The sequence below is a fragment of the Ochotona princeps genome, chromosome 33 (assembly GCF_030435755.1).
Source record: "Ochotona princeps isolate mOchPri1 chromosome 33, mOchPri1.hap1, whole genome shotgun sequence".
Taxonomy (NCBI): domain Eukaryota; kingdom Metazoa; phylum Chordata; class Mammalia; order Lagomorpha; family Ochotonidae; genus Ochotona; species Ochotona princeps.
In genome coordinates, this window is record NC_080864.1 from 5,418,401 (window position 1) to 5,445,763 (window position 27,363).

General features: G+C 61.2%; 1 protein-coding gene across 1 annotated transcript; it reads left to right on the top strand.

Annotated features, from left to right (window-relative positions):
• Positions 1 to 622: 622 nt before the first annotated feature.
• On the top strand, positions 623 to 25,849 carry NOTCH3 (notch receptor 3). Its single transcript, XM_036498109.2, has 33 exons — positions 623 to 997; positions 2,782 to 2,860; positions 5,957 to 6,099; positions 6,200 to 6,541; positions 6,640 to 6,762; positions 6,852 to 7,085; positions 7,647 to 7,802; positions 7,895 to 8,080; positions 8,346 to 8,459; positions 8,652 to 8,765; positions 8,937 to 9,170; positions 9,288 to 9,398; positions 9,572 to 9,764; positions 9,948 to 10,099; positions 10,261 to 10,371; positions 10,503 to 10,658; positions 11,222 to 11,447; positions 11,564 to 11,765; positions 11,923 to 12,070; positions 12,232 to 12,416; positions 12,702 to 12,834; positions 12,949 to 13,203; positions 13,297 to 13,421; positions 13,609 to 14,219; positions 16,356 to 16,694; positions 17,689 to 17,843; positions 18,044 to 18,266; positions 18,745 to 18,829; positions 20,135 to 20,297; positions 20,932 to 21,236; positions 21,849 to 21,996; positions 23,303 to 23,400; positions 24,739 to 25,849. The coding sequence occupies exons 1-33, from the start codon at positions 868 to 870 to the stop codon at positions 25,819 to 25,821; spliced, it is 7,062 nt and encodes a 2,353-aa protein (XP_036354002.2). The 5' UTR covers positions 623 to 867; the 3' UTR covers positions 25,822 to 25,849.
• Positions 25,850 to 27,363: the final 1,514 nt, after the last annotated feature.

The window sequence follows — 27,363 nt, forward strand, 5'->3', positions numbered from 1 at the left end:
TGCTGGCTGGCTGCTGGGAGGGCACACGTACCGTTCCGCTTGGAACCCTCACCCACTCCTGGGTGTGGCCCTGCCCAGGCTGGGCTTTTGCCTGGTGCCCAGGGTGCTCAGTGCAGGGTGTGTGTGTGTGTGTGTGTGTGTGTGTGTGCAGGGAGCGCCCGCAAGCAGTTCTTTGCCAGGCTGGGCTTGGGGGCTTGTCCTAAGGTCCCCCGCTCCCGCCACTGAGCCGGTAGGGGCTGCGGGTCTGATGTTGGAAAAGCGGCTTAATCCAAAGCAGAGAGATAAGCTCGGCGACCAGGCGCTGCGGAGGCGGAGCGGGGATGGGGGGGGGTTGGCCCCCCGAAGTTGGTGCAGGGAGACGCAGCTGGGAGTCAGGGGTGTGTGGGCGCGCGCGCGTGGGGTGCGGGGGAGTGTGCATGAGAGCTGTCCCCAGTCCCCACCCCACCCCAAGCTCAGGGAGGACCTGGTTGGCTGCACGTGGGTTTCAGAGTCGGGATGGAGGTCGCCTGAGAGTCCCCGAGGAGCGCCTGGCTGTGCGCTCTGGAGCCGCTGGGGCGGGGAGGGGGGACCGGTCAGGGGCTGTGCGTGCCCCTCCCGCACCCTCACCCCCTAGGGGAAAGGGGGAGAGCCTGTCCGTGCGGGTGCACGTGGGGCAGGGACCCCCGCCCCCTCGGCGCCCTCTCCCCAGCGGGGGCGCGCAGGCTGGGCCGGCCCCGGAGGCGGGGCGAGCCGCCGAGGGCTGGGGGCGGGGAGGCTGGGCGGCAGGCTCACTCGGGAGAAGTTGGCGGCGAGGAGGCTGGCCCGGGACGCGCCCGCAGCCCGGGGAAGGAGGGAGGAGGGGAGGAGGGAGGGTCGCGGCAGGCAGCCATGGGGCCGGGGACCCAGGGCCGCCACCGCTGCTGGTGCCGCTGCCACCCGGCGTCCCCACCGCCGCCCGTGCGGGAGCTGCTGCCGCTGCTGCTGCTGCTGCTGCTGCTAGCGGGGCCGGGGGCTGCAGGTGAGGGGCAGGGGCGTGCGGGATCGGGGAGGGGGAAAGGGAAAACGGGACCTCCCCTCCTCCCGGGTTAGGCAGAGGCGGTGGGGGGTGGTCGTGGAAGCCGCGGTTGGAGCAGGGGCGCGCGGGAGCTTAGAGGAGCCGCGAGGTGGGAGCACGCTTGCCAATGCCAGGGTGTCGCAGGGGCTGGAAATGGGGTTTCCAGTGTCCCGGAGGCCTTAGGATCAAGAATCCAGAAGCGATCGGGGCCCGAGACGGGCGGGACCCAGAGTCTGGGGTTACCCCCATCCTACGCGCGCCCGGCACCCCGACCCCAGGCTAGGGGACCGTCTCGTAGAACAGCCCCCCGCCCCCATTCTGCACGCACACCCATTTTCTCCCTCTCCCCCCAACCCCCACCGCAGACTGCCCCCGGACGACCAGGGCCGGGCGGGTAAGGGTAGGAAGGGGGCCGGGGAGGGGAGGGGGCGCCAAGTTCTCAGAGCTCGAAACTCCGGGAAAAAACTTCCCAGGCCGGAGCGCGGCAAGACCCGGAGCCGGATTCGGAGTCGGAGCCCCGGCGTTGCCCCGCGCCCCTTCCCTCCCCACCGAGCGCACGGGGCGGCCCGGCTCCCCTCCTCGCCTGGCCGCGGGAAGTGGGTAGCCCCAGGGACCCCACTCCTCCACGGGGAAGGGGGGAAGGGGCGCGGACCCGCGTGTTCCGCTCTGGCTCTCTGCGCCCCCTCCCCAACCGGCAGAGGAGGGGGGCTCCCCTCCTCCCCGCTCCTCCTCCTCCTCCTCCTCGTCGTCTCTCCCCTCCCCCTGCTCGGGACAATGGCTTCGGCGTCTAGACACCCCCTCCCCCGCGGCCGGCCTCGCGCTGTCTTTGCCAGACAAAGCGGCTGTGGCACAGGGTGGGTGGGGGTGGTTGGGGGCGGCAGAGCCCAGGCCTTGGGGGCGCCACTCCCAACTCCATCAGGGGGAGGCCTGGGCAGCCAAGGAGGGTCGCAGGGTCCAGGACCTGCTTCTGGGACTTGAGGGGGGGTGGCTGTTTGTGAGCTGGGCTGGGGGTGAGAGATGGGAGGGTAGGGGGTGGTGAAGAAGTGAGGGGGGGTGACTGGTTTGCGCTGGACCAGCCCCAGGGCCTGAGGAAGGGAGCAGAGAAGGAGGGCAGGATGAGGCAGGACTGAGCACAGGCATGGCCTGTCACACACACACACACACACAGAGTCTTCTGACCCAGCCACACCCCTGAGCTGTCTGGTGGGACTGTGAAAGTAAGCCATACCCTAGAGGGATACAGCCCTTAGGGATGGGGACATTGGATGGGACACACACACACACACACACACACACACACATACATACTGCTCCTGCAGCAGGAAATGTTGCCTGCTAGAGACTGCCTGAGCCCACGCGTGAACCCACCCACACAGTGGCCCACCTCCCAGACCCATCCTAGCAACTGCCAGACGCCTAGCAGAGGGGTAGGCAAGAGCCCTGGGCCCCCGAAGGAGTCTGGCGGCTTCCTGGGCCCCCCACATCTGGCACACATCAGCCCCTCCTCCTGCCTGCCCCTCTTGCGTTTCTCGTGGTTCCCAGGGTTTGCTCGAGTTGGCAGGGACAGCTGCGGCTGCCCCAACAGCTGGGGCTGGGGCGGGGGGCCGTGGGAACGGAGGCACCCCCAGCCCACCAGGCAGCTGTTGCCTGGGCGGGGGTTGGAGGTGGGGTGGGAGGCAGGGGTTCCTGGGCACCCCCTCCCGACCGACCTTCCTTAGCTCTCCCCCTCCCCCCTGCTGCTCCCACAGCTCCCCCTTGCCTGGACGGAGGCCCCTGTGCAAATGGAGGTCTTTGCACCCAACTGCCTTCCGGGGAGCCGGCTTGCCTGTGAGTGCCTGACCCAGCGCCATCGGTGGGGTGGGGGCGGCAGTGGGGTCCTGCTTGGGGGTGGGGCACCTGGTTTGTCTTTTGCCTCTGTGGGTCCAGCCACTTCCTTACCTGAGTACCTGAGGCTCCAGGGTAGCCTCCCCAGTACCCCCACAGCCAGGAGGCCAGCGGGGGGGGGGGGGCTCTGGAGTCTTGCCCTGGCCTGGATTCCAATTCTGCATTATGGAGGGGAGAGCAGGAATTAGAAAACAAACAAACAAAAACAACCGTAGAAAAGTCTCAATGCTGTGGTCTGGGAACTGGCTTCCCCAGTTCCTGGGTGTTGGAGGCAGGGTTATTCAAGTACAGCTTCCTCCCCACCCACAGTGGCACCGTTTGCCCAGTGGTGGCAGGAGGCACAGCTGTTAACAGAGCTTGGGCTAATGTAGAAAGATTTGGGGGGGGCCTCAGTCTTTGCATCCAGAAACTGGGCGTGAGGATAGAAAGATCAGGTCAAATAGGATTGGCTGAACGGAGTGCAAGCTGGGCATACAGTTTGGCTGCCTAGGAGCTATAGTTAGCAGGAGTTCACCCAGTCACCAGTTACGGGTTGATCCAGATCTACAGATTCCAACTCTTTGTACCCAGGCTTGAGACCCAGCAGACCCCTGTCCCCGTGAAGTTAGACACGCGGTGCAGGTTTTTTGGCTAGAGTCTCAGCTGGGCTCACCTCTGTGGAGTCGCAGCCAGCCATCCTCCCCCTCCGAGGGCCAGCCGAAGCTCGAGGTGTGCGTGTGTGTTTTTGGCGGGGAGAGGTCTAGAGGAAGCGTGACCTTGCTTGCTTGGAACCGCTCTTGGGGACCTGGCTGGGACTTGGAGACCCGGGCGCCTGCGCGGTGCCAGCTCCTGGCCTGGAATACAGCCGACAGGTGAAAGCGCCCGCGGCTGCCCCGCCTCCTCGACAGGTGAATCACCGGTGCGCGCTGCCGCCCGGAGCCCGGATCCCCTGGAGTGGAACGGGCGCAGCTCCCACCTCTCCACACCCCCCGCCCCCCAGAGCTGGGCTGTGGGAACCGCTCTCCTGCACCCCTTCCTGCCCCCATCTCCAAGATCTCAGCTACTCCTGACCTCAAGGGTTGCTCCCCCGAGTCTCACCCTCTCCCCCTTTAAACAGGCTGGTCCCCACTTCCCTTGGGCTTTCCAACGTCCTCCTCGCTCCCCACCAAACCCCATTCCCTCTCCATCTCCAAACCCACCCGTCTGCCCTCTCCCCTTCCCCCGCCGGCCCCACAGCTCTGGCCCTGGGGCGGGGCGCGCGCGCGCGCTCGGGATTGGGGTTGGAACCGGCCGGACCGGTCGGTGGCGGCGGGGGCGCGGAGCGTGGGAACCCGCCCGGGGCGCCGGGAGGGGCCGTGCACGAGCCGCGCCCCGACCTGGTGGAGGCTGCAGGACCCCGCGGGCCGCGGCGCCCCCTCCGCTATGGGAGTGGGAGGGTTGTTGGGAGCTGCGCCCTGCCCTGCCACAGCCACCTGGCCCGTGCCCCGACTTGCTTCGCTGGGGGCCTAGGGGGGTTAGGAGGGGGGAACCTTGTGGGTGACGCTGAAGAACTGAGTCAGCGACTTCCCTGGGTGCGCCTGGGGCTGGAGAGTCGGGCTGGGTGGGGGGGTTGGGGAGGGGGCGGGATCGGACCCTGCGTCCTGTGGAAGTTTCAGGTGAAACCCAACTTGTTGCCAGTTTCCCACCCGAAGCCAAAGCTGCTCCTCATTGGGCTTAGGGTGATGGTGGTGGTGGTAGGGCTCCGGGCTGAAACACAGGGGCCCCTCAAAACCCCAACTTGCTCCTCAGGCCCGCACCCAGAAGAAGGTGTGTGGCAGGGGGTCCTGGGTTAATGGGGGCAGAGAGTTACAAGGATTAGCAGGGGTCCCTGGGAGTGAGCTGGCAGGCCCCCTGTGGTTTCTGGTTTCTCTTGCCTGGGCTGGGTGTGGCCCCCCGAGGTGATGGCTGGACTCTGAGGCTTTCCAGCCACTGCCCCATCACCCCGAGGGTGTTTGCCCACTGTGCCCACTCCAGTCTGCGAAGGTGCCAGTCCCAGGCCCTTCACCTCGGCTTCCCTGCCCCTGCTGCCAGCCGCACCTTGGCCCTGAATCCAGGACCCACCGACAAAAGGCAGTATGACCTCATCTGGACAATCTTTCGTTAATTATCTCTGCAAAAGTTTTTTTTTTTTTTTTTTTTTTTTTTTTTTTTTTTTATGAGGGGACAGGCAAAGTGGCTTACGTATTAGTCCTCTGCCTACAGCGCTGGCATCCCATGTGGGCACCAGTTCGAGTCCTGGCTGTTCCACTTCCCATCCAGCTCCCTGCGACTGTACTTGGGAAAGGAGTAGAGAACGGCCCAAGTGCTTGCTTGTCCGTAGGAGACCCGGAAGAGGCTTCTGATTCTTGGCTTCAGATTGGCTCAGCTCTGGCTCTTGCGGCCATCTGGGGAGTGGACCAGTGGATGGAAAATTCTGCAACCCTGCCTATCACATAAGAAAAGTAAAATGGATCTTTAAAAAGAGAGAGAGAGTTGGTGCCCTCCATGGGCCAAGCTAAAGTCAGTAGCCAGGAACTCCACGAGGGTCATACTTCCTGTGTGGGTGAGTGGCCAGGGCTCAGAGCATTTGAGCTGTGTCCCACTTGCTGTCCCCACCGGTGGTGGTGGGAGCTGGATTGGAAGCTGCAGCCCATATGAGCTGCCAGTATTCCAAACAGCAGCTTCACCTGCTACCCCAAGACCTCTTTTCCACTAAGGGTCGCTCCTTGTCCCAGCTGGCTGCTGCTGGGCATCACATGCCCCATGTGGTTCTTGTCAACCCCTGCTGGCATATCGTATATTAACTCGTTATCTGTGTGTGTTCTCTTTGCCTGAGCTGGCTGTGAGGACCAGAAGGGTAAGGGCCATGGCGGTCGGTCCCTGTCTTTTGTTGGCTTCGCGTGTAGTAACTGTTTAGTGTTGGTTTGTCTGCCCGTGTCTCCTCGCGTGTCTAGTTTTTTGTGGTCAAGTGCCGCCCCCCTCTCCCCAACCCTGGGCTGCCCTCCCCTCCGCCCCCTACCATTAAGCTATCTCTGCCCGCAGGTGCCCACCAGGCTGGGTGGGGGAACGGTGCCAGCTGGAAGATCCTTGCCACTCGGGCCCCTGTGCCGGCCGGGGAGTTTGCCAGAGCTCCGTGGTGGCGGGCACTGCCCGCTTTTCCTGCCGATGCCCTCGTGGTTTCCGGGGTGAGCTGGGGAGGAGTGGGGAAGCCCACCCCCAGGCAGGCTAAACATGTGCTTCCTCCAGCAGCGTGGGCACACACACGTATACTCTCTCTCTCTCCAGGCCCCGACTGCTCCCTGCCAGACCCTTGTCTCAGCAGCCCTTGCGCCCACGGTGGGCGCTGCTCTGTGGGATCCGATGGTCGCTTCGTCTGCTCCTGTCCACCGGGCTACCAAGGCCGCAGCTGCCGGAGCGACATGGACGAATGCCGGCTGGGCGGGCCATGCCGCCACGGGGGCACCTGCCTCAACACGCCGGGCTCCTTCCGCTGCCAGTGTCCCTTGGGCTACACGGGGCCACTGTGTGCCAGCCCGGCGGCCGCGCCCTGCGCCCCATCCCCATGCCGCAACGGGGGCACCTGTCGGCAGAGTGGCGACGCCACCTACGACTGCGCCTGCCTCCCTGGTGTGTGGCAGAGAAGGGGGAATGGTGGGGTGCGGTGGCGGAAAGGAGGGGAACACACCGGGACAGTCCTTGTCCCTGCCTCTGTCCTCCTTGTTTAGGGTTTGAGGGACAGAACTGCGAAGTCAATGTGGACGACTGCCCAGGGCACCGGTGTCTCAATGGGGGTACCTGCGTGGACGGCGTGAACACCTACAATTGCCAGTGTCCGCCTGAGTGGACAGGTGGGTGGCATGTGCCCTGTGTGTTTGGGGAGGAGGGAGACCTTGAACGGGATGCCCGCACACCAGGCATGCCCCTTGTGTCCCTGCAGGCCAGTTCTGTACAGAGGACGTGGATGAATGCCAGCTGCAACCCAACGCCTGCCACAACGGGGGCACCTGCTTCAACACCCTGGGCGGGCACAGCTGTGTATGTGTCAACGGCTGGACGGGCGAGAGTTGCAGTCGGAACATTGATGACTGTGCCACAGCCGTGTGCTTCCACGGGGCCACCTGCCACGACCGTGTGGCCTCCTTCTATTGCGCCTGCCCCATGGGCAAGACCGGTGAGCGTGGTGGCCGCTGGCCGGGGAGGCAGCACCCTGGGGTTACGGCACGGTGCACAGAGGGAGGCCTGACATGAGTCTGGGAGGCTGAGGCGCAGCGTGTGGGTGGCGGCTGAATTTGAGGGGTCAAGGGTGAGTGTGGGATGGAGGAGGCTGGCACAGGGTCTGGGGTAGAAGCCTCTGGGAGGAAAGGCTGCTGGGAGATGTAGCTGAAGAAGACAGGAGCCTTGACTGCATGACACGTCGGACTCCGGAACAGATGCTGGAGAGATCGACCTTACAGTGTGTTAAAAAAAAAAAAATTAAAGCCATATATATGAGCTTCTAAGTTTTAGATTTTTAAAACAATATATGAGTGTTTGCAACTTAGTTGTAGATGATTCAGGAAAAAAACCAACTTGATGGATGGTTCAATCTGGGTGGTGGGCATTTGAGTCCTTTGCTGTTTCCAGATGTTAATTGACAGGATGGGAAGCAAGCTCAGTGATCTGAGGGCTCGGGGAACTCGCGGCCGAGCTGGGGGCATCTGTCTGCCTTTGACCTGTGCCCACCCCTTGGCAGGCCTTCTCTGCCACCTGGATGACGCCTGCGTCAGCAATCCATGCCACGAAGATGCCATCTGTGACACCAACCCCGTGAACGGCCGGGCCATTTGCACCTGTCCCCCAGGCTTCACGGGTGGCGCATGTGACCAAGACGTGGATGAGTGCTCCATCGGTGAGGGGCATGGACACAGCAGTCCTGGGGGACGGCGGGAGGGGCAGAGCCTCAGCTGGCCGTGCCCATCCATTCCCTCCTCTCCGCCCCAGGAGCCAACCCGTGCGAGCACCTGGGCCGCTGCGTGAACACCCAGGGCTCCTTCCTGTGCCAGTGCGGCCGTGGCTACACGGGCCCGCGCTGTGAGACTGATGTCAACGAGTGTCTCTCCGGCCCCTGCCGCAACCAGGCTACGTGTCTGGACCGCATCGGCCAGTTCACATGCATCTGCATGGCAGGTGCGTGGGGGTTGGGGGGCGAGGCACGCTGAATCTCGGATGATGGACTCCCCCTTTTTGGGGCGGGAAGTCAGCCGTGGGAGTCAAGGTGGAGCCTGCGGAACTGGCGGGCACTAAACTAAGGCCGGCAGGTCCTTGAAACGGGACAGGGTTGGAAAGCGAGCACCCCCTTGCTGAGTATCTCGGATGGGTGACGTGCCACCTGTTGGAGGAGGGACTTATGGGTCAGGGAGGGGTTCATTCTCACGCCACTGCCCTTTCTCAGGCTTCACCGGGATCTACTGCGAGGTGGACATTGATGAGTGTCAAAGCAGCCCGTGTGTCAACGGTGGCAGCTGCAGGGACCGCGTCAATGGTTTCAGCTGCACCTGCCCCTCGGGTGAGGACCCCCCCCGTCTGCGGGTGAGGACCTTAGCTGTAGGGCACTGCCCTTAGCAGGTAGCTCCTCCCAGAAGGCACACGTCCCGGAGAAGAACTTAGAACCAGACAGAAATGGCTGCGATGCTGCCTGAATTGCACAGTCACCCCTTCTTACTACCACCACCCCACTTCCCACCCCCCGCCGCTCCAGGCTTCAGCGGGGCCACCTGTCAGCTGGATGTGGATGAATGTGCCAGCACGCCATGCCGCAACGGCGCCAAGTGCGTCGATCAGCCAGATGGCTATGAGTGCCACTGTGCCGAGGGTGAGTGCCAGCATTGGGGGGTGCCAACCGCAATTCTTGGAGCTGCCGGGAGTGGGACCACTGCTGGGGGGGTAACGCAGAGGGAAACTTGGAGAGGTCGCCACGGGCTGTGGGTGGACCCTCGAGGGTGGGTGGAGTCTGACCAGGTTCGTGGGTCCGCCCATCCCTTAGGCTTCGAGGGTGCTCTGTGTGAACGCAACGTGGACGATTGCTCTCCGGACCCGTGCCACCATGGGCGCTGCGTGGATGGCATTGCCAGCTTCTCCTGCGCCTGTGCTCCGGGCTATACTGGCACACGCTGCGAGAGCCAGGTGGACGAGTGTCGCAGTCAGCCGTGCCACCACGGGGGCAAATGCCTAGATTTGGTGGACAAGTACCTTTGCCGCTGTCCTCCTGGTACCACCGGTGAGGCCACGGGGCTGGGCCAGAGCTGTGCACCTGCTAGGGGCGTCAGGAACCACGGGACCTCTACTGCGATCTGGGGGCCCTTGCTTCTTGCCCCTCATCTCCTTGTCCCCCTAGGTGTGAACTGTGAGGTAAACATAGATGACTGCGCCAGTAATCCTTGCACCTTCGGGGTCTGCCGCGATGGCCTCAACCGTTACGACTGTGTCTGCAAGCCTGGCTTCACAGGTGGGTGCTGGGAAAGCAGTGCTTGGAGGGCCGGGGGGCAGGGATGGGTCTCTGTCTTGGTTCACGCTGCGTCCTTTCTCTTCCTGCCCCTGATTGCTCTGCCGGCCTGGTGGTACCCCAGATACAGGGATGTCTCCGCTTTCCCCCCACCCACCCCCACCCTACTTCCGCAGGACCGCTTTGCAACGTGGCGATCAATGAATGCGCGTCCAGCCCTTGCGGCGAGGGAGGCTCCTGTGTGGATGCGGAAAACGGCTTCCGCTGTCTCTGCCCACCTGGCTCCCTGCCCCCGCTCTGCCTCCCCCTGAGCCACCCCTGTGCCCACGAGCCTTGTGGGCACGGTGTGTGCCACGATGCGCCCGGCGGGTGAGGCCCCTCTTGGACCCCTGAACCGTGGCAACCGCCCCTCAGCCTCATTCACCTGCTAACCACTCCCTCTCCCGTGCCCACCTGCTGACCACTTCCCCTTCTGTGCCCACCTGCTGGCCACTTCCCCTGCCGACCTGCTGACCACTCCCCTCCCCGTCTACCTGCTGACCCCTCCCGCAGGTTCCGCTGTGTGTGTGAGCCTGGCTGGAGCGGCCCCCGTTGCAGTCAGAGCCTGACCAGGGACATCTGTGAGTCCCAGCCCTGCCGGGCCGGAGGCACCTGCACCAGCGACGGGTCAGGCTTTCACTGCACCTGCCCCCCAGGAGTCCAGGGTGCGAGTCTCCTGCCTGCCCCTGCAGGCACCCATGTCTCCCCCTTTCCATTCTCATTTGTTCCTCTGGGGCCCTCTGGCTGGTGGTGGGCTGCGTGCGGGAGATGGGAACAGAGAACCCTTTAAGACCACCCGTCACTTTCCACCTATCTCCCCACACAGGACGTCAGTGTGAGCTGCCGTCCCCCTGTACCCCAAACCCCTGTGAACACGGGGGCCGCTGCGGATCAGCTGGACACATGCCGCTTTGCTCTTGTCCCCCTGGTTGGCAAGGTGCATCCTGTAGGGTCCCAGCTCTGTCTTTGAAAGCTTGCGGGGGAGGGGGTAGCTGGAGAAGCGGAAGGGACCTGAGGCTAGAACTTTCGACCTGCCAACCTCAGGTGTTACCTTGCTGTCCGCTCTAGGCCCTCGATGCCAGCAGGATGTGGACGAGTGTGCTGGTCCCTCGGCTTGTGGCCCCCATGGCACCTGCTCCAACCTGGCGGGGAGCTTCAGCTGCACTTGCCACAGGGGGTACACCGGCCCTTCCTGTGACCAGGACATCAATGACTGTGACCCCAGTGAGTGTAGGAAGCGCACTAGGACTGCTTCCTGGGATAGAAACCCCACCCAGCGTGGCACTGTTTTGTATTGAATCTTATTTGAAAGGCAGGGAGAAATTTTTCATCTGCCGGTTCACTCCCCGAATAGCATGAACCAGGAATGTAATTGGCCTCCCGTGAGGGTAACAGGGGCCCGAGCACTTGGGCCATCTTCCATGTTCTCCCGGGACACTGGTGGGGCACTGGATCGGAAGTGGAGCAGCCGGGGCTTGAACTGGCACCTGTATGGGACGCCGGCAGTAGCTTAACCCACTGTGCCACCCCACTGACTCTCTGCTACTGGGTCTCTTAGAGGGGGGCATTCAGGGTCTCCCAGGAGTCTCCCCCACTTCCACATCAGCTGAAATTTCCAGATAATGGAGAATTTGCTTTCCTCCGCACATTGCCCTGTGCCCCAATCCCACTCGGAACTGCAATTCCCACTGACATGGGGTGGGGCAGGCTGGGCTTGTGGGGGGGGGTCACCATGGCCAGAGACCTCCCCCCCACCTGCCCTGGCCCTCCCTCCTCTCTCATGGCAGACCCCTGTCTGAATGGTGGCTCCTGCCTGGATGGCCCTGACTCATTTTCTTGCTCCTGCCTGCCGGGCTTCGCTGGCCCCCGCTGCGCCCGCGACATGGATGAGTGTCTAAGCAGCCCTTGTGGGCCAGGTACCTGTACCGACCACGTAGCATCTTTCACCTGCAGCTGCCCGCCAGGCTATGGAGGCCTGCACTGCGAGGAGGACCTGCCCAACTGTAGCCCCAGGTGGGCCTTGGGGTGCCCCCTGGAGCTTCCGGACCCTGGAAAGGCCGATGGTGGGCGGAGCTCCAGGGGCCTCTGCCAGGGGGGCGGAGCTTCACCGACCTGCCTTTGGCTCCTAGTTCTTGCTTCAACGGTGGCACCTGCGTGGATGGTGTTAACTCCTTCAGTTGCCTGTGCCACCCAGGCTACACCGGTGCCCACTGCCAGCATGAAGCCGATCCCTGCCTCTCGAGGCCCTGCCTGCACGGGGGCGTTTGCAGCGCTGCCCACCCAGGTTTCCGTTGCACCTGCCAGGAGGGCTTCACGGGGACCCAGTGCCAGGTGGGCATGGCCGGGGGTCCTGGGGAGTAGGCGGGTCCTTCTGGGGGTGTGGCCTGGCAGTTTCCAGGCTCCCCTCGCCACCGCCACACCCCCCCTCCTGTGCCCCCCCCTCCTCTAACACTGACATTGAAGGTTTTGGTCCTCTGTTACTTCTCAGACCCTGGTGGATTGGTGCAGCCGCGGGCTGTGCCAGAACGGGGCTCGCTGCGTCCAGACAGGGGCGTACTGCCTGTGCCCGCCTGGGTGGAGTGGACGCTTCTGTGACATCCGGAGTCTGCCCTGCAAAGAGGCTGCGGCTCAGATGGGTGAGGCCAGGGTGGGCCAGGAGGGGTGGCAGAGGCAGGGAGTAGGGGCTGCCGGGGTCACTAGGAAGCAGCAGTTGCTTGGAGGGTGGGGAGCGTGAGTGACCAATGGGACCAGCAGGGGTGTCGGATGCTGTGTGACCCCGCCACTCTCCTTTTCCCAGGGGTGCAGGTAGAGCATGTGTGCCAAGCAGGTGGGCAGTGCGTGAGTGAAGACAACTCGCACTTCTGCCTGTGTCCCGAGGGCCGCACAGGCAGTCACTGCGAACAGGAGGTGGACCCCTGCGTGGCCCAGCCCTGTCGGCACGGGGCCACGTGCCGCGGCTACATGGGGGGCTATGTGTGCGAGGTAAGGGCGGGGTCAGGAGGAGCCAGGCTAACCCGGGGGCGGGGGACTGTGGACCGGGAGGGGGTGGGTCTTGTGCATTCATGGCTCTGGTCTGTGCATGGAGGGGGGGGTCTCTGGTTGGTTGGATCGTGGGCACAGAGGGTGTTTGCATGTCTGTCTGTGTGTGAGTTTCCTGCACCTGCCTGCCAGGTGTGACCTTGGTTTTCTCTGGGACTTCCTGGAATGCCTGTATCTCTCAGAGCTGAATGTCTCTCTGCTTTCTCTCTTTGTCTTGCCCCACCGTAGTGTCCCGCTGGCTACACAGGCCACAGCTGCCAAGACAATGTGGATGAGTGTGCCTCCCAGCCCTGCCAGCACGGGGGTTCCTGCATTGACCTGGTGGCCGGCTACCTCTGCTCTTGTCCCCCGGGCACTCAGGGTAACTTCCCCAGGGTGCAGTGGGGCTGGGCTGGGCTGGGCTGGGGAGAGGTAGGTCCAGCAACCAGAGGTGGAGGGCCCCCTTCCCTCAGCGCTTCCCCCGTCCCTCCTGCAGGGGTGCTCTGTGAGATTGATGAAGATGACTGTGGCCCGCCCTTGGCCTCAGCGCCACCTCGCTGCCTGCACAACGGCACCTGTGTGGACCTGGTGGGCGGTTTCCGCTGCACCTGTCCACCGGGGTACACGGGTGTGCGGTGCGAGGCTGATGTAAATGAATGCCGTCCCGGGGCGTGCCACGCGGCGCACACACGCGACTGCCTGCAGGAGCCTGGTGGCCGTTTCCGCTGCCTCTGCCACCCTGGTTACACAGGTGAGCACATCATGGTTGGGGCAGCGGGGTGTGGGGAGGCAGCGTGCCTATCCGGGACTGCTGCCCCGCCCCTAATGCCCTGTGTTCTCCCAGGTTCCCGCTGTCAGACTGCCCTGTCTCCCTGTGCCTCCCAGCCCTGCCAGCATGGGGGCCAGTGCCGGCCCAGCCCTAGCCCTGGCCCTGGGGGAGGGTTGCCCTTCACCTGCTACTGCCCTCAGGTAGGTGGGAGCGGCCCCAGGAAGAGGAAGATGTGGCTTGGGGTGGGAGATTGGGGTTGGGGGTGTGTGGTCTCCTGGGAAGGCATTACTTACCTGTAAGGTGGGATAGGTGGAGGCTGGGGTGGTGGGGCAGCCTCAGGCGGGTCTAGTGACACTCCAAGACTTCTCCACTCCTGTTTCCTCCCAGCCCTTTTGGGGTCCCCATTGTGAGCGGATAGCGGGCTCCTGCCGGGAACTGCAGTGCCCAGCCGGGGTTCCGTGCCAGCAAACGGTCAGGGGCCCTCGCTGCGCCTGTCCCCCGGGTCTCTCAGCACCTTCCTGCCGCGGCAGCCGGTGGTCTCCTCCGGGCATCGCCAACGCCAGCTGCACGGCCAGCCCATGTTTGCACGGAGGTACCTGCCACCCCGCTGCCCTCGCGCCCTTTTTCCACTGCGCGTGCGCTCCGGGCTGGGCTGGTCCGCGTTGCGAGGCGCCCCAGAAAGCAGCGCCAGAGCAAGAAAAGGAGGAGGAGGAGGAGCAGGAGGAGCTGGAGGAGCAGCTGGAGGAGCCGCGGTGTCCTCGCGCAGCCTGCCTGGCCAAGCGCGGGGACCATCGTTGTGACCGCGAATGCAACAGTCCCGGCTGCGGCTGGGACGGCGGTGACTGCTCGCTGAGCGTCGGCGACCCTTGGAGGCAATGCGAGGCTCTGCAGTGCTGGCGCCTCTTCAACAACAGTCGCTGCGACCCCGCCTGCAGCTCCCCAGCCTGCCTTTACGACAACTTCGACTGCCACTCCGGCGCCCGGGAGCGCACCTGCAAGTGAGCCCACCCCCGCCCCCGTGCGCCCTCCCCTGCCCTGTCCACCGCGTGACCTGTCCAGCTCAGCCTGTCCCTGCCACCTGCCCTCGCTGTACCCCTGCTGCTGTCACCCAATGTTCTTCAGCCTCTCTCTGCCTGACCCTCGCACACCCCGGGGCTTCTGTACCAGCAGGTGCCCCTGCCTGGGTCACTTGCATGGGGCGAGTCACCTCCACACTGCCCCCTGCTGAGTCCCTTCTTGGCGTCATGTGTGTTTCCATGTAGCTTTTACTGATGAGTCTCTGAAATGCCACGAAAGCATGTGGGGATGGGATGGACACATAGGCATGTTTCGTTATAAAACACTTTCGTATTTGGAGCTGGTTGCATCGAATGGAGTCACCACCTTCAGTGCCAGCATCCCATACGGGTACCAGTGTCAATACTGGCTGCTCTGTTTCCCATCCAGCTCCCTGCCTGTGGCCTGGGAAAGCAATCGAGGACAGCCCAAAGCCTTGGGGATCCTGCACCTGCGTGGGAGACCTGGAGGAAGCTCCTGGCTTCCTCCTGCCCTAGCCCTGGCTGTTGTGGCCATGTAGGGAGTGAACTAGCAGGTGGAAGAGCTTTCTGTTTAACAAAATCAATCTTAAAAAAAAAAAAAGTTTTTGAGATCCATGCTTATGAAAAAAAAAAAAAAGACCTGCATGAGTTTCAAAAAATGATTTCCTTTTTTTAAGGTTTATTTTCTCTTCATTAGAAAGGCAGATTTACAGAGAGGAAAGATACTCCATTTACTGGTTCACTCCCCAAGTGGCCACAATGGCTGGAATTGGGCTGATCTGAAGCCAGGAGCTTCTTCCGGGTCTCCCACGCGGGTGCAGGGTCCCAAGGCTTTGGGTCGTCCTCCACTGCTTTCCCAGGCCACAGGCAGGGAGCTGGATGAGAAGTGGGGTTGCCAGGAATAGAACTGGCGGTCATATGGGATCCCGGTGCGTTCAAGGCGAGGACTTTAGCTGCTAGGCCACGCCACGGGGCCCATTATAAACTTTTCAATAACTTATTTGAAAGGCATTGAAACACTGAGAGAAAGAGAGGTGCCAATCTCTGTGTCACTGCTCAAATGCCCAGGCTGGCCCAGGCCACAGCCAGGAGCTTCCAAGTCTCCCACGAGGGTGGCATTGCCCCAGCACCTGCTGCCTTCTGGGGTGTTGGAGCGGAGAGGGGAGCCAGAGTGGATATCCAGACACGCCGGCTGGGGCGTGGCCATCCCAAGGGGCACCTTACCCACGACAGCTGAGCCTTGAAGTCCACTGCCCACCAGCTTCCGGAGGCAAGACCTCGTGGCTTGGCGCACCTGCTGGGTGCCCCTACAGCAGTGCCAGTCCATAGCAAGTTGGCAGGCTGCCCAGAGTTACCCAATTATCAACCTGATCTTTGCTCCTCAAAAACCCAGAACCTGTCTGTATTCACAATACGCCCCCTAGTGGAAGATTTCACACCACTGGGGGTTTCAGGGGACCTGTAAGCTCCTCCCTGCCCACACCAGCAGGTGCACAAACCCAGATCACATACAATGATCCTCAGCCTAGACACATGTAGGCAGGTGCGTAGGAAAGGCATGGAGAACTCGTGTGGGCAGCATCCTACCACTTTCTAGTCCATTTTTAAAAAAAGATTTATTTATTTTTATTGGAAAAGCCAGATATACAGAGGAGAGACAGAGAGGAAGATCCTCCGTCCCACGGTTCACTCCCCAAGTGAGCGCAATGGCCAGAGCTGAGCCAATCCGAAGCCAGGAGCCAGGAGCTTCTCCAGGTCTCCCACGTGGGTGCAGGGTCCCAAGGCTTTGGGCCGTTCTCGACTGCTTTCCCAGGCCACAAGCAGGGAGCTGGATGGGAAGCGGGGCTGCCGGGATTAGAACCAGCGACCATATGGGATCCCTGTGCGTGCAAGGCGAGGACCTTAACCATTACGCTATCGCGCCGAGCCCGTTTCTAGTCCATTTGTAACTGCACCATCTTGGGTGGGTAAGGAGCGCTGGACCTGGAGTGAGCCAGCAAATGGCCTGCAGGTCCTAGCCAATCCAGGCAGCCTCGCGCATGCGAACTCGGGCCCCCGACACCCTGACCGCGCCCTCTCTGTCCCTCCCCATCGCAGCCCAGTGTATGAGAAGTACTGCTCCGACCACTTCGCCGACGGCCGCTGCGACCAGGGCTGCAACACGGAGGAGTGTGGCTGGGACGGGCTGGACTGCGCAGGGGAGGTGCCTGCGCTGCTGGCCCGGGGCGTGTTGGTGCTCACCGTGCTGTTACCCCCCGAGGAGCTGCTGCGCTCGGGCGCAGACTTCTTGCAGCGGCTCAGCGCCATCCTGCGCACATCGCTGCGCTTTCGCCTGGACGCCCATGGACAGGCCATGGTCTTCCCTTACCACCGCCCCACGGGTGGCGCCGCTGCCGAATCCCGGGCTCGGCGGGAGCTGGCGCCCGAGGTGATCGGGTGAGTTCCTGCTGTGCGGGGATGCTGGCACGCTTCGGGCCTTGGCAACACGTCCCTGGCCACGCGTTAGAAGCCAGAGGTACCGCAGTTCCCCGAGCCTTGTGAAGAAATCTGTTAATGTTTCCCCAGGTGAGCGCCTGGTGGTAGCTCCGCAGAATGGCAACCGGCTGCATGCTGTTTTCTTTTACAATTTTTTATTGGAAAGATTTACAGAAAGATCTTCCATCCATTGATTCACTCCCCAAGTGTCTGCCATGGCCAGAGCCGAGCCGATACGAAGCCAGGAACCAAGAGCTTTTCCGGGTCTCCCACACGGGTGCAGGGTCCCAAGGCTTTGGGCCGTCCTCCACTGCTTTCCCAGGCCACAGGCAGGGAGCTGGATGGGAAGTGGAGTGGCTGGCACACGAACCGGCACCCCTATGGGATCCCAGTGCATGCAAGGCGAGGACTTTAGCCACTAGGCTATAGCACTGGGTCCTGTTTTATTATTTGTAAAATGTATGTATTAATACGAAAGGCAGAGTTAGAGAAGGACGGATCTTTTATCCACTGATTTACCCCCCAGTGACTGCCAGCAACCGAAGCTGGATCAGGCTGAAGCCAGGAGCTGGGAGCTTCTTTTGGGTCTCCCGTGTGGGGTACTTGGGTCATGCCCTGCTGCCTTCCCAGGCGGATTAGCAAAGTGCTGGATTGGAAGCCGAGCAGCGGGATTTGCACATTCATGCTTGTAGGAGCTGGCCCAGGAACAGAGCAGCTGGGCCTCCCATCGGGGTCATGGGTGGTCCAAATGCTGGCTTCACTCATTGTACCACACAGCCTGTCCTTCTGTGTGAGGGTGATGCCCTGCTGTCCCTGGCTGAGGGGGGTCCCTTGCTGGCCACACAGGCGCTCTTGTGCGGCAGCAGGTGGACCTCGAGCCTTGGGGTGGGGGTGGGGGGACGGAGGGCACATGGCCAGGCCTCCCTCCAGCCCTCCTCTGCTCTGGCCCACGCAGCTCGGTCGTGATGCTGGAAATTGACAACCGGCTCTGCCTGCAGTCGCCCGAGAACGACCACTGCTTTCCCGATGCGCAAAGCGCCGCCGACTACCTGGGGGCCTTGTCCGCGGTGGAGCGCCTGGACTTCCCTTACCCGCTGCGGGATGTGCGGGGTGCGTCCCTGCGGGGCGGTGGGGGCGGTGAGGGCGCAGCTGGGCTTCAGCAGTCCCGCCCCATCGCAGAGGGACCGCGCGCGAGGGACGCCTGCTTTCCTTGGACACCACTGCTGGGCGCAAACCCTTGCACAGGGCTGGAAAGCACACGGAGGCCCCGCCCCGTGACTGAAGCCCCGTCCCACCCTCCTCGTTTGCAGGGGAACCGCTGGACCCTCCGGAGCCGAGCTGGCCGCTGCTGCCTCTGCTGGCCGCAGGCGCAGTCTTCCTGCTGCTCATCCTTGTCCTGGGCGTGATGGTGGCCCGGCGCAAACGGGAGCACAGCATCCTCTGGTTCCCGGAGGGCTTCTCCCTGCATAAGGACGTGGCCAGCGGCCACAAGGGCCGGCGGGAGCCCGTGGGTCAGGACGCGTTGGGCATGAAGTGAGGACCCTGCCCTCCTTTGTCCCTGGCCCCCATCCCCACTGACCTTGGCCTCTAACCCTAAGCTCAGCACTCCACCCCAGATCCCCGGTGACCCGCAATGCCAGCCTCCAACTGGGCCTGTCCCTCCAGAGCCCGACCACGTACCGAGTTAAAACCTGCCTCTGTGACCTCGCTACACCCTGTACCCCTGCCCTCACGGCTTCTCCCCTCATTAAGTGCACTGAAGGCCTGCGACTCCCACCCACTCCTGGAGCCCCCCCAGCTGTGTTCCAGTGTCACCCCGACTTCACCGTGGCCATGGCTATCACAGAGCATGAGCACACACACGCCTGCGACCCCCATCCCCTTGTCTCAAGACCTACGACCTTGAGCCCAGAGCCCTGCCCTCGCTGTCTTTACCTGTTCTTCCCCTCGACCCGTCCTCCCAAGATGGACGCTGCCTGGGTCCCTTCTCACACCCCAATCTTCCACACAGGAACATGGCCAAGGGTGAGGGGCTGATGAGCCAGGTGACCGCAGACTGGCTGGACTCGGAGTGCCCGGAGGCCAAGCGACTGAAGGTACTGCCCCTTGCCCTCTGCCCTCAGGGTTCTGGGTGCGGCCCTGGCAGGTGACGGAGTCTAGGGGAGACCTCGAGCCCCCCACCCTTCCGGTTGCAGGGGTTGAACTGATGGGGTGTCTCTAAGGTGCCCACTTCCCTGACCCCAGTCACCTCCTTTTCTTGTGGGTAGAGGGAGAGCTCTGCCCCCTGGACCCATGCCCCCCTCTCCTGCTGCCAGGCCAGAGGGAAAAATACTGGCTGGCCCTGGCTCTATTTTCTTTCTATTGGTTCTCCCTGTTTGAAGGGAGGGAGGGAGGGAGAGAAAGATCTTCCATCCGCTGGTTCACTCCCCAAGTGGCTGCAACAGCCGGAGCTGAGCTGATCTGAAGCCAGGAGCCAGGTGCTTCTTCTGGGTCTCGCACGCGGGTGCAGGGTCCCAAGGCTTTGGACCATCCTTGACTGCTTTCCCAGGCCACGAGCAGGGAGCTGGATGGGAAGTGGAGCCGCTGTGTCTTTGAACTGGTACCCATATGGGATGCCAGCCCTCGCGGGTGGCATCTTACACAGTTCTGCCACTCTGCCAACCCCTGGTCCATTCCTCGTCAATGGCTAAAACTGGGAGCTTGGAACTGCATCCAGGTGTCCCAGGAACAGCAGGAACCTGTCACTTGAGCCCTCAGCCCAGGTCAGGGTTGGAAGGTGAAACTGAGGGCCGGAACTGGGGAATTCAGCCCAGGTACTACCAGGCCAACCTGGTGACTTTGTGACTGTAAGCTGCCTGGGTGTTGTCTCTGTTCTCTCCTTCCTGGGACCCCCCCCGCCATCTCTTCCAGTTTAACAGTGACACTCCCCCACCCACCCACCAGGAGCCTCCCTCCCGCTGCCTGTGGGTTTCCGCAAAATAGATCTTAGGTCCCCAGGCTATAGCGTTTTGAGCTTCTTTTGTCCAGCTCGACACAGTTGATTCTTCCTGGTGCTGTGGTCACCTGAATGGATGCCCTCTTGGCGTCACTGGGCAGTGTCTTCCAGGTGATGGACCGGCTTCCAAGGCTGTGGCTGCTCCATCTCTTTCAGTCATCCATTTTGGGGGCCCAGGCCATACCCGTCATCCAAGTCACATCTCTGCCCAAGCACTCCATGACCCCCATAGCCCAACTCCTTATCCACAAAAGCCGTAGGAGATACATGAGTTGTGTGTGCATCTGTGTGAATTAGCATCATGGGAGACCCCCCCAAGAAGCTTCTGACTCCTGACTGTGGATGGGGGAAGCTCTGGCTGGGCTGAGAACTGGGGTGCCCTGTTCCCTGCCCCCCGACCCTGCAGGTGGAGGAACCCGGCGTGGAGGCGGAAGAGGCTGTGGATTGCCGTCAGTGGACCCAGCACCACCTGGTTGCTGCTGACATCCGCGTGGCGCCGGCCATGGCGCTGACACCCCCACAGGGCGATGCCGACGCTGACGGGATGGACGTGAACGTGCGTGGCCCAGGTGAGCCATGCTGCCTCTCTACAGAACCTGTGCAAGGTTCCCTGCATTCTGATTGGACAGTGAGCGTTGCAAAGCCATCTTTGAGCCAATCAGGGTGGCCGGAGATTGGGATGCGCAGGTTGACCTACACGAATAGTCCTAACCTGGGTGGAGAACTTCCGGCTACCCAGATCCTTTCAGATTCTGTTTTCTATTTTATGCTTTTTTTAAAAAAAAAAATTATTTAATTTTTATTGCAAAGTCAGATATACAGAGAGGAGGAGAGACAGAGAGGAAGATCTTCCGTCTGATGATTCACTCCCCAAGTGAGCCACAACGGCCGGTGCTGCGCCAATCCGAAGCCAGGAACCAGGAACCTCTTCCGGGTCTCCCACATGGGTGCAGGATCCCAAAGCATTGGGCCATCCTCAACTGTCTTTCCAGGCCACAAGCAGGGAGCTTAGCTGGGGAGTGGAGCAGTTGGCATTCAAGCTGGCACCCCGTAGGATGCGGGCGGATACGGACAGTGGTTCCAGTCCCTGAAGCCGTCTCAATGCCGACCCCTTGTATAGTTGTTTTTGGTTTCTAGTGTTTTCTGGAAAGTTTCTCCCTGCTCCCCCACCGAGCCCCTGTCCCCCACACTCTATCCCTGCAGATGGCTTCACTCCGCTCATGCTGGCCTCCTTCTGCGGGGGCACCCTGGAGCCAGTGCCCACCGAGGAGGATGAGGGTGAAGACACATCAGCCAACATCATCTCCGACCTGATCTGTCAGGGGGCCCAGCTCGGGGCGCGCACCGACCGCACGGGCGAGACCGCCCTGCACTTGGCTGCCCGCTACGCCCGGGCCGACGCCGCCAAGCGGCTGCTGGATGCTGGAGCTGACACCAACGCCCAGGACCACTCAGGCCGCACGCCCCTGCACACGGCCGTCACGGCTGACGCCCAGGGTGTCTTCCAGGTGGGCTGGGGGTGCCAACCCCCAGGGACTGCCAAGAACTGAGGGCTGGGGTGGGCCTCAGATGTTGTGATCAGGAAAATGAGGGTGTGCAGGAGTTTGGAAAATGCACACAGTCCCCGAAGGGGGGCGGCTTTTCCACTCTGTATCCAGGACTTGATGACAAAGCCTATGATATGTTGGAATGACTTTTTTTTTTTAAAATATTCATTTATTTTGATTTTAAAGTCAGATTTACATGGAGAAGGAGAGACAGAGAGGAAGATCTTCCATTTGATGGTTCACTTCCCAAGAGGCTGCAATGGCCAGAGCTGAGCTGATCCGAAGTCAGGAGCCAGAGCCTCTTCCGGGTCTCCCACCCAAGTGCAGGGTCCCAAGGCTTTGGGCCGTCCTCCACTGCTTTCCCAGGCCACAAGCAGGGAGCTGGATGGGAAGTGGAACAGCACCCACATGGGATGCCGGCGGCACAGGCTGTGTCGGCCTTTAATTTGCCAGGGGTGTGCTGGGCTGGGCCTCCATCCCCAAGCAAGCACCAAGGCGTCCCTGCTCCCTGTGTGACTGCCTCTGCCCCTGGACCCCCTCCAATGGACCCCCCCATGTCTCCATCTCTCTCAGATTCTCATCCGGAACCGTTCCACAGACCTGGATGCCCGCATGGCAGATGGCTCCACGGCGCTGATCCTGGCTGCCCGCCTGGCAGTGGAGGGCATGGTGGAAGAACTTATCGCCAGCCACGCAGACGTCAACGCCGTGGATGAGCTCGGTGGGTGTGGAAGGGGTGCTTGGGGGCCCTGAGTGTGCCAGCTGACCCCAGTCCCGGAAGCCCCGTGCATGCCTCGTCGGCTTGTTTCCCAGCTGCCCTGTGGGGCCAGTGGTCAGCACACAGCGTGACTTAGGGGACCAGAACCTCCCTGGTCATGTCCACGCGCTTGGTTGGACAGCTCCCTCTGCTGCCCCCTGCTGGACGCCTGCCGTCCACGTGCAAGTTCCTAGAAGTACAAGTTTGTTTGTGGTGCACCACACCCCCCCCAAACCATGTGCATTTTTTAAAAAGATTGACTTATTATTTTTATTGGAAACGCGGATTTGCACAGAAGAAGAGACAGAAAGATCTACCGTCCGCTGATTCATTTCCCCAAGTGGCCACAGTGGCTAGAGCTGAGCTGATCTGAAGTCAGGAGCCAGGAGACTCCTCCGGTGTCTCCCACGCGGGTGCAGGGTCCCAAGGCTTTGGACCGTCCTCTGTTGCTTTCCCAGGCCACAGGCAGGGAGCTGGATGGGAAACGGGGCCAGCGGGATTAGAACCGGCACCCCTATGGGATCCCGGCATGTGCAAGGCGAGGATTTAACTACTAGGCTACTGTGCCAGGCACCCTCTGTTTTTTAAATTTTTTAATATGTGCTTTCCTGGAACTTTTTGAAGGACCTTTTGCTTTGTATGAATTTGAACGTATTTTTTTTTTGCATCAAATATTTTTATTTTTAAAAATCTATTTGAAATAGAAAGGAGATGGAGAGACAGGGTTTCTAACTGCCAATTTCACTCTCCAAAGTCTGCAACAGCTGGGACTGGGCTGGGCTGTGAAGAAGGGGCCCGGGGCTTCGTGCAGATCTCCCACGAGGGTCTCAGGTTCAAACACTCGGGTCGTCACCTGTTGCTGCCTTCCCAGGAGTGTGCGCAGGGGGCTGGATGGGAAGTGGAGCCGGCAGGACTCGAACTTGCGTGGCCATGTGGGATGTGTGCCTTGCAAACCGCAGCCTCACCCACTGTGCCTCAACACGGGCCCCGAGAAGGCGATCTGTGTTGCGTGGGTGGGCGTGCCCACCATATTATGTAACTTTATTTGGTTGCTAATTCTGAAGGGTCACGTGGGATTGTTGCCTACTACTGTATTGGATGAGAGCGCCCCCTGCTGGGGTTCAGCTGGGGGAGGGCCACACCAGTGTCCCGCTGTGGACAGACCGAGGCATCGCACCCATCCCCTGTTATGCCGTGGTGGCGGCTACTGTGAGAGGGGCTGCGTGTAAGCCTGGTGCTGAGCCCCATCCCTTCCCACCGCACCCCCCAGGGAAGTCGGCCTTACATTGGGCCGCTGCCGTGAACAACGTGGAGGCCACCCTGGCCCTGCTCAAGAACGGAGCCAACAAAGACATGCAGGACAGCAAGGTGAGCTTTGGCCCTGACCCTGACCCTGACCTTCACCCTGACCCTGGCCTTGACCCTGACCCTGACCCTGGCCCTGACCCTGACCCTGGCCCTGGCCCTGACCCTGACCCTGGCCCTGACCCTGGCCCTGGCCCTGACCCTGGCCCTGACCCTGACCCTGGCCCTGACCCTGGCCCTGGCCCTGACCCTGGCCCTGACCCTGACCCTGGCCCTGGCCCTGACCCTGGCCCTGACCCTGGCCCTGGCCCTGACCCTGGCCCTGACCCTGGCCCTGGCCCTGGCTGGGGATGGCAAGGGTGCAGCCCCCCTGGGAGGTGCACAGTGGCGGGTCTGTGCGTGGGGGGTGCTGTTTATCAAGGTTCCAGAAATGAGCCCTAGAGCTGGGGGGCAGCGGCTGCGTGGCTTCTCTGAACCCCATAATCCTCACTCGTACAGTGCAGAAGTAGCAGCACCCGTCTGGCGGGGTCTGGTTGGCTGAGGTGTTTGAGCGCTTAGGGGAGTCCTCGGTTGGGAACACTGTGGAGGTTGTGGCTTTAAAAGCCCATACAAGCCAGAGTCATGGTCATCCCAGGGCACAGGTGGAAAGGTGGGACCCAGAGCGGTCCTTTAATATTATTTATTATAATATGTAATATATAATAATATATTATATTTCACATATCATACACTATACGATATCTTATATAGTGTACATGATATGTTGCACATATTATATATTGTATTTATAGTATATATTATATATGATATAATATACATCACATACTGTATTAGTATATAAAATACGATTTGTAATATATAATGTTATGTGTTTTGTTATTATACCTATAACACAATAAATAAAACAACAAATAAAATAAATATATATGCTATATAACTATATATTATATAAATAATATATAATATGGTATGATCTTTAATATTATTATTATTTTTTTTCTGAGTGAGAGATCTCCCATTCACTGGTTCACAACCCCCAAAGCCTACAACATTCAGGGCTGGGTCAGGTTGAAGCCAGGAGCTTCTTCTGGGTCTCTCACATGGGTGCAGGGGCCCAAGGACTTGGGCTAGTTTCCATCGCTTTCCTAGGCACAAAAGCAGGGAGCTGGATGGGAAGTGGAACAGTGGGGACTGGAACCAACATCCATATGGGATGCCAGACCTTAGAGACAGTGTTAAACCCTTAAATTTTTATGGGTGGGAGCTGGTTGGGAAGTGGAGCAGCCTGGACTAGAACCGGCCTCCGTCCAGGATGTTATAGCTTGGCCTGCTAAATCCAGGGGTCCGCTCACGGGCCCCAAACTTTGACATATCCCTCTTGCCTCTGCCACTGGCCCCCAGGAGGAGACCCCGCTGTTCCTAGCAGCCCGCGAGGGCAGCTACGAGGCAGCCAAGCTGCTGCTGGACCACTTCGCCAACCGTGAGATCACGGACCACCTGGACCGGCTGCCTCGGGATGTGGCGCAGGAACGTTTGCACCAGGACATCGTGCGCCTGCTGGACCAGCCAAGTGGACCACGCAGCCCCCCAGGTCCCCATGGCCTGGGGCCTCTGCTGTGCGCGCCGGGCGCCTTCCTCCCGGGCCTCAAGGGCACCCAGACAGGGACCAAGAAGAGCAGGAGACCCCCTGGCAAGGCAGGGTTGGGGGCGCAGGCTGGTGGTGGCCGCGGGAGGGGCAAGAAGCTGACCCTGGCCTGCCCGGGGGGCGCCCTGGCTGAGAGCTCTGTCACGCTGTCACCCGTGGACTCGCTGGACTCCCCGAGGCCTTTTGGGGGGCCCCCCGCCTCTCCCGGGGCCTTCCCCTTGGATGTGCCCTACGCGGCGGCCACCGTGTCCCTGGCGCAGCTGGGTGGCCCAGGCCCTGGCTGCCCCTTGGGGCGTCAGCCCCCCGCGGGCTGCGTGCTGAGCTTGGGGCTGCTGAACCCCGTGGCTGTGCCCCTCGACTGGGCCCGGCTGCCCCCACCCGCCCCGCCGGGCCCCTCTTTCTTGCTCCCGTTGGCACCCACTCCACAGGTGCTTCACCCGGGGACCCCTGTGTCCCCCCAGGAGCGGCCCCCGCCCTACCTGGCGGCCCCAGGGCCCACAGGAGACGAGTTTGCGGCCTCTGGGGCCCGTGGCAGCCCCGCCAAGGCCCGCTTCCTGAGTGTCCCCAACGAACACCCCTACCTGACCCCATCCCCGGAGTCCCCCGAGCACTGGGCCAGCCCGTCCCCTCCTGCCCTTTCGGACTGGTCAGAATCCATGCCCAGCCCAGCCACTGCAGCGGCCACCGCCGCTACTGCCGCCACCACCACTGCGGTGGGCACCCCTGGGGTGCTGCCTGCCCAGCCGCACCCCTTGTCTGCCCCGGGTAACCTGGCGCAGGCCCAGACCCAGCTAGGGCCCCAGGCCGAGGTCACCCCCAAGAGGCAGGTGCTGGCCTGAGCTATTGGTCCCTTCTGGGAATCTTGGCAGGAGGTGGAGGAGGCTGGGGGGACATCCCTTCTGACTCCGCTCTCTCTCCCCCCATTCCCTGGTCTCTCTATATCCGTCCTTCTGCACCCCATCCCCAGAGTCCCAGGGCCAGGGCCTCAGTGTTCCTTTTATTTATAATGGGTGAGGTTGAGCATACACTCTCAGCCGAGACTCGAACCTGGGTCCTCCTCCCGCCACCCCATACCCCTCCCTCCCTCCTTGCCTCATACTCTGGCACGAGTGAATTATTATTATTTTTCTTTCTTTTTTTTTTACATTTTGTATAGAAACAGATTCATTTAAACAAACTTATTATAATTATTATTTTTTACAAAATATATATATATGGAGATATTACCTCCTCTCCCCCTCCCCCAATCACCCCTTCCTCCACCTCCCCTCCTCGCCCCGTCCAGTGCCCCCATGGGGCCGAGTCTGTGGGCCCTTTGTGGTCAAGCTGGACTCTGTATGGAGTACGCAAAGCATGACTGGGGGTCCCGTGTACCGAGTACACCAACCCTGGTATGTACCAAGTAGGCACCTATGGGCGCACTCTCTGGGGGTCAGACGGGAGCCCCCCTTCCCTCCACCTCACTTCAATGCATTCCAGAGGCCCAAGCCTCCATCCCCCCGCAGTCTGGGCTCCCTGGGGAAGCCGGGAGGTCAGGGCAGAGCTGTGGACACAGATGGCCTTTGTCTCCCAGTCTGCCTGGGACTTCCTGATGGGTGGGCGCCACCTCCCCTTGGGAATTGGCCCAGAGATGTCTTTCCTAAACTATTTTTGTAACCCAGCTTCTGGTTACACCTCGGTGTAGTTGGACTGCCGGCCTCTCACCACCTAATAAAGGCATAGTTAACACGCACTGTCGCTGGTCCATGTCTAGGTAAGCTGGAGGGTGCTGGGGGGCAGCGCCAACCTGTGTCTTAGGGCGCCACTCATTTCACTTGTGTGTGTGTGTAACTTTAGCCTATTATTATTCTTTTAAGATGTATTTCTTTTAATTGGAAGGTCAGATTTACAGAGAGGAGGAGGAGAGAGAAAGATCTTTCATGTGCTGGTTCATTCTCCAAGTGGCCACAATGGCCAGAGCTGAGCCGATCCGAAGCCAGGAGCCAGGAGCTGCTTCTGAGTCTCCCACGTAGGTGCAGGGTCCCAAGGCTTTGGGCAGTCCTCCACTGCTTTCCCAGGCCACAAGCAGGGAGCTGGATGGGAAGTGGAGCGACCGGGATTAGAAACAATGCCCAATGCGCATGCAAGGCCAGGACTGTATAGCCACTAGGCTACTGCACCAGACCCTGGTGGTTTACTGTTTAAACGGTTGTAGCATCCAGAGCTGAGCCAATCCGAAACCAGGAACCAAAAGATTTATCCGAGTCTCCTACACAGGTGCAGGGACCAAAGCCCTTGATTCCTTTTCTGCTGTCTGCCCAGACCTGTAAGCAGGTAGCTGGATCAGAACTGGAGCAGCCGGGCATAACAGGCTAATACCCCACCTGCAGTTCTGGTGTCCC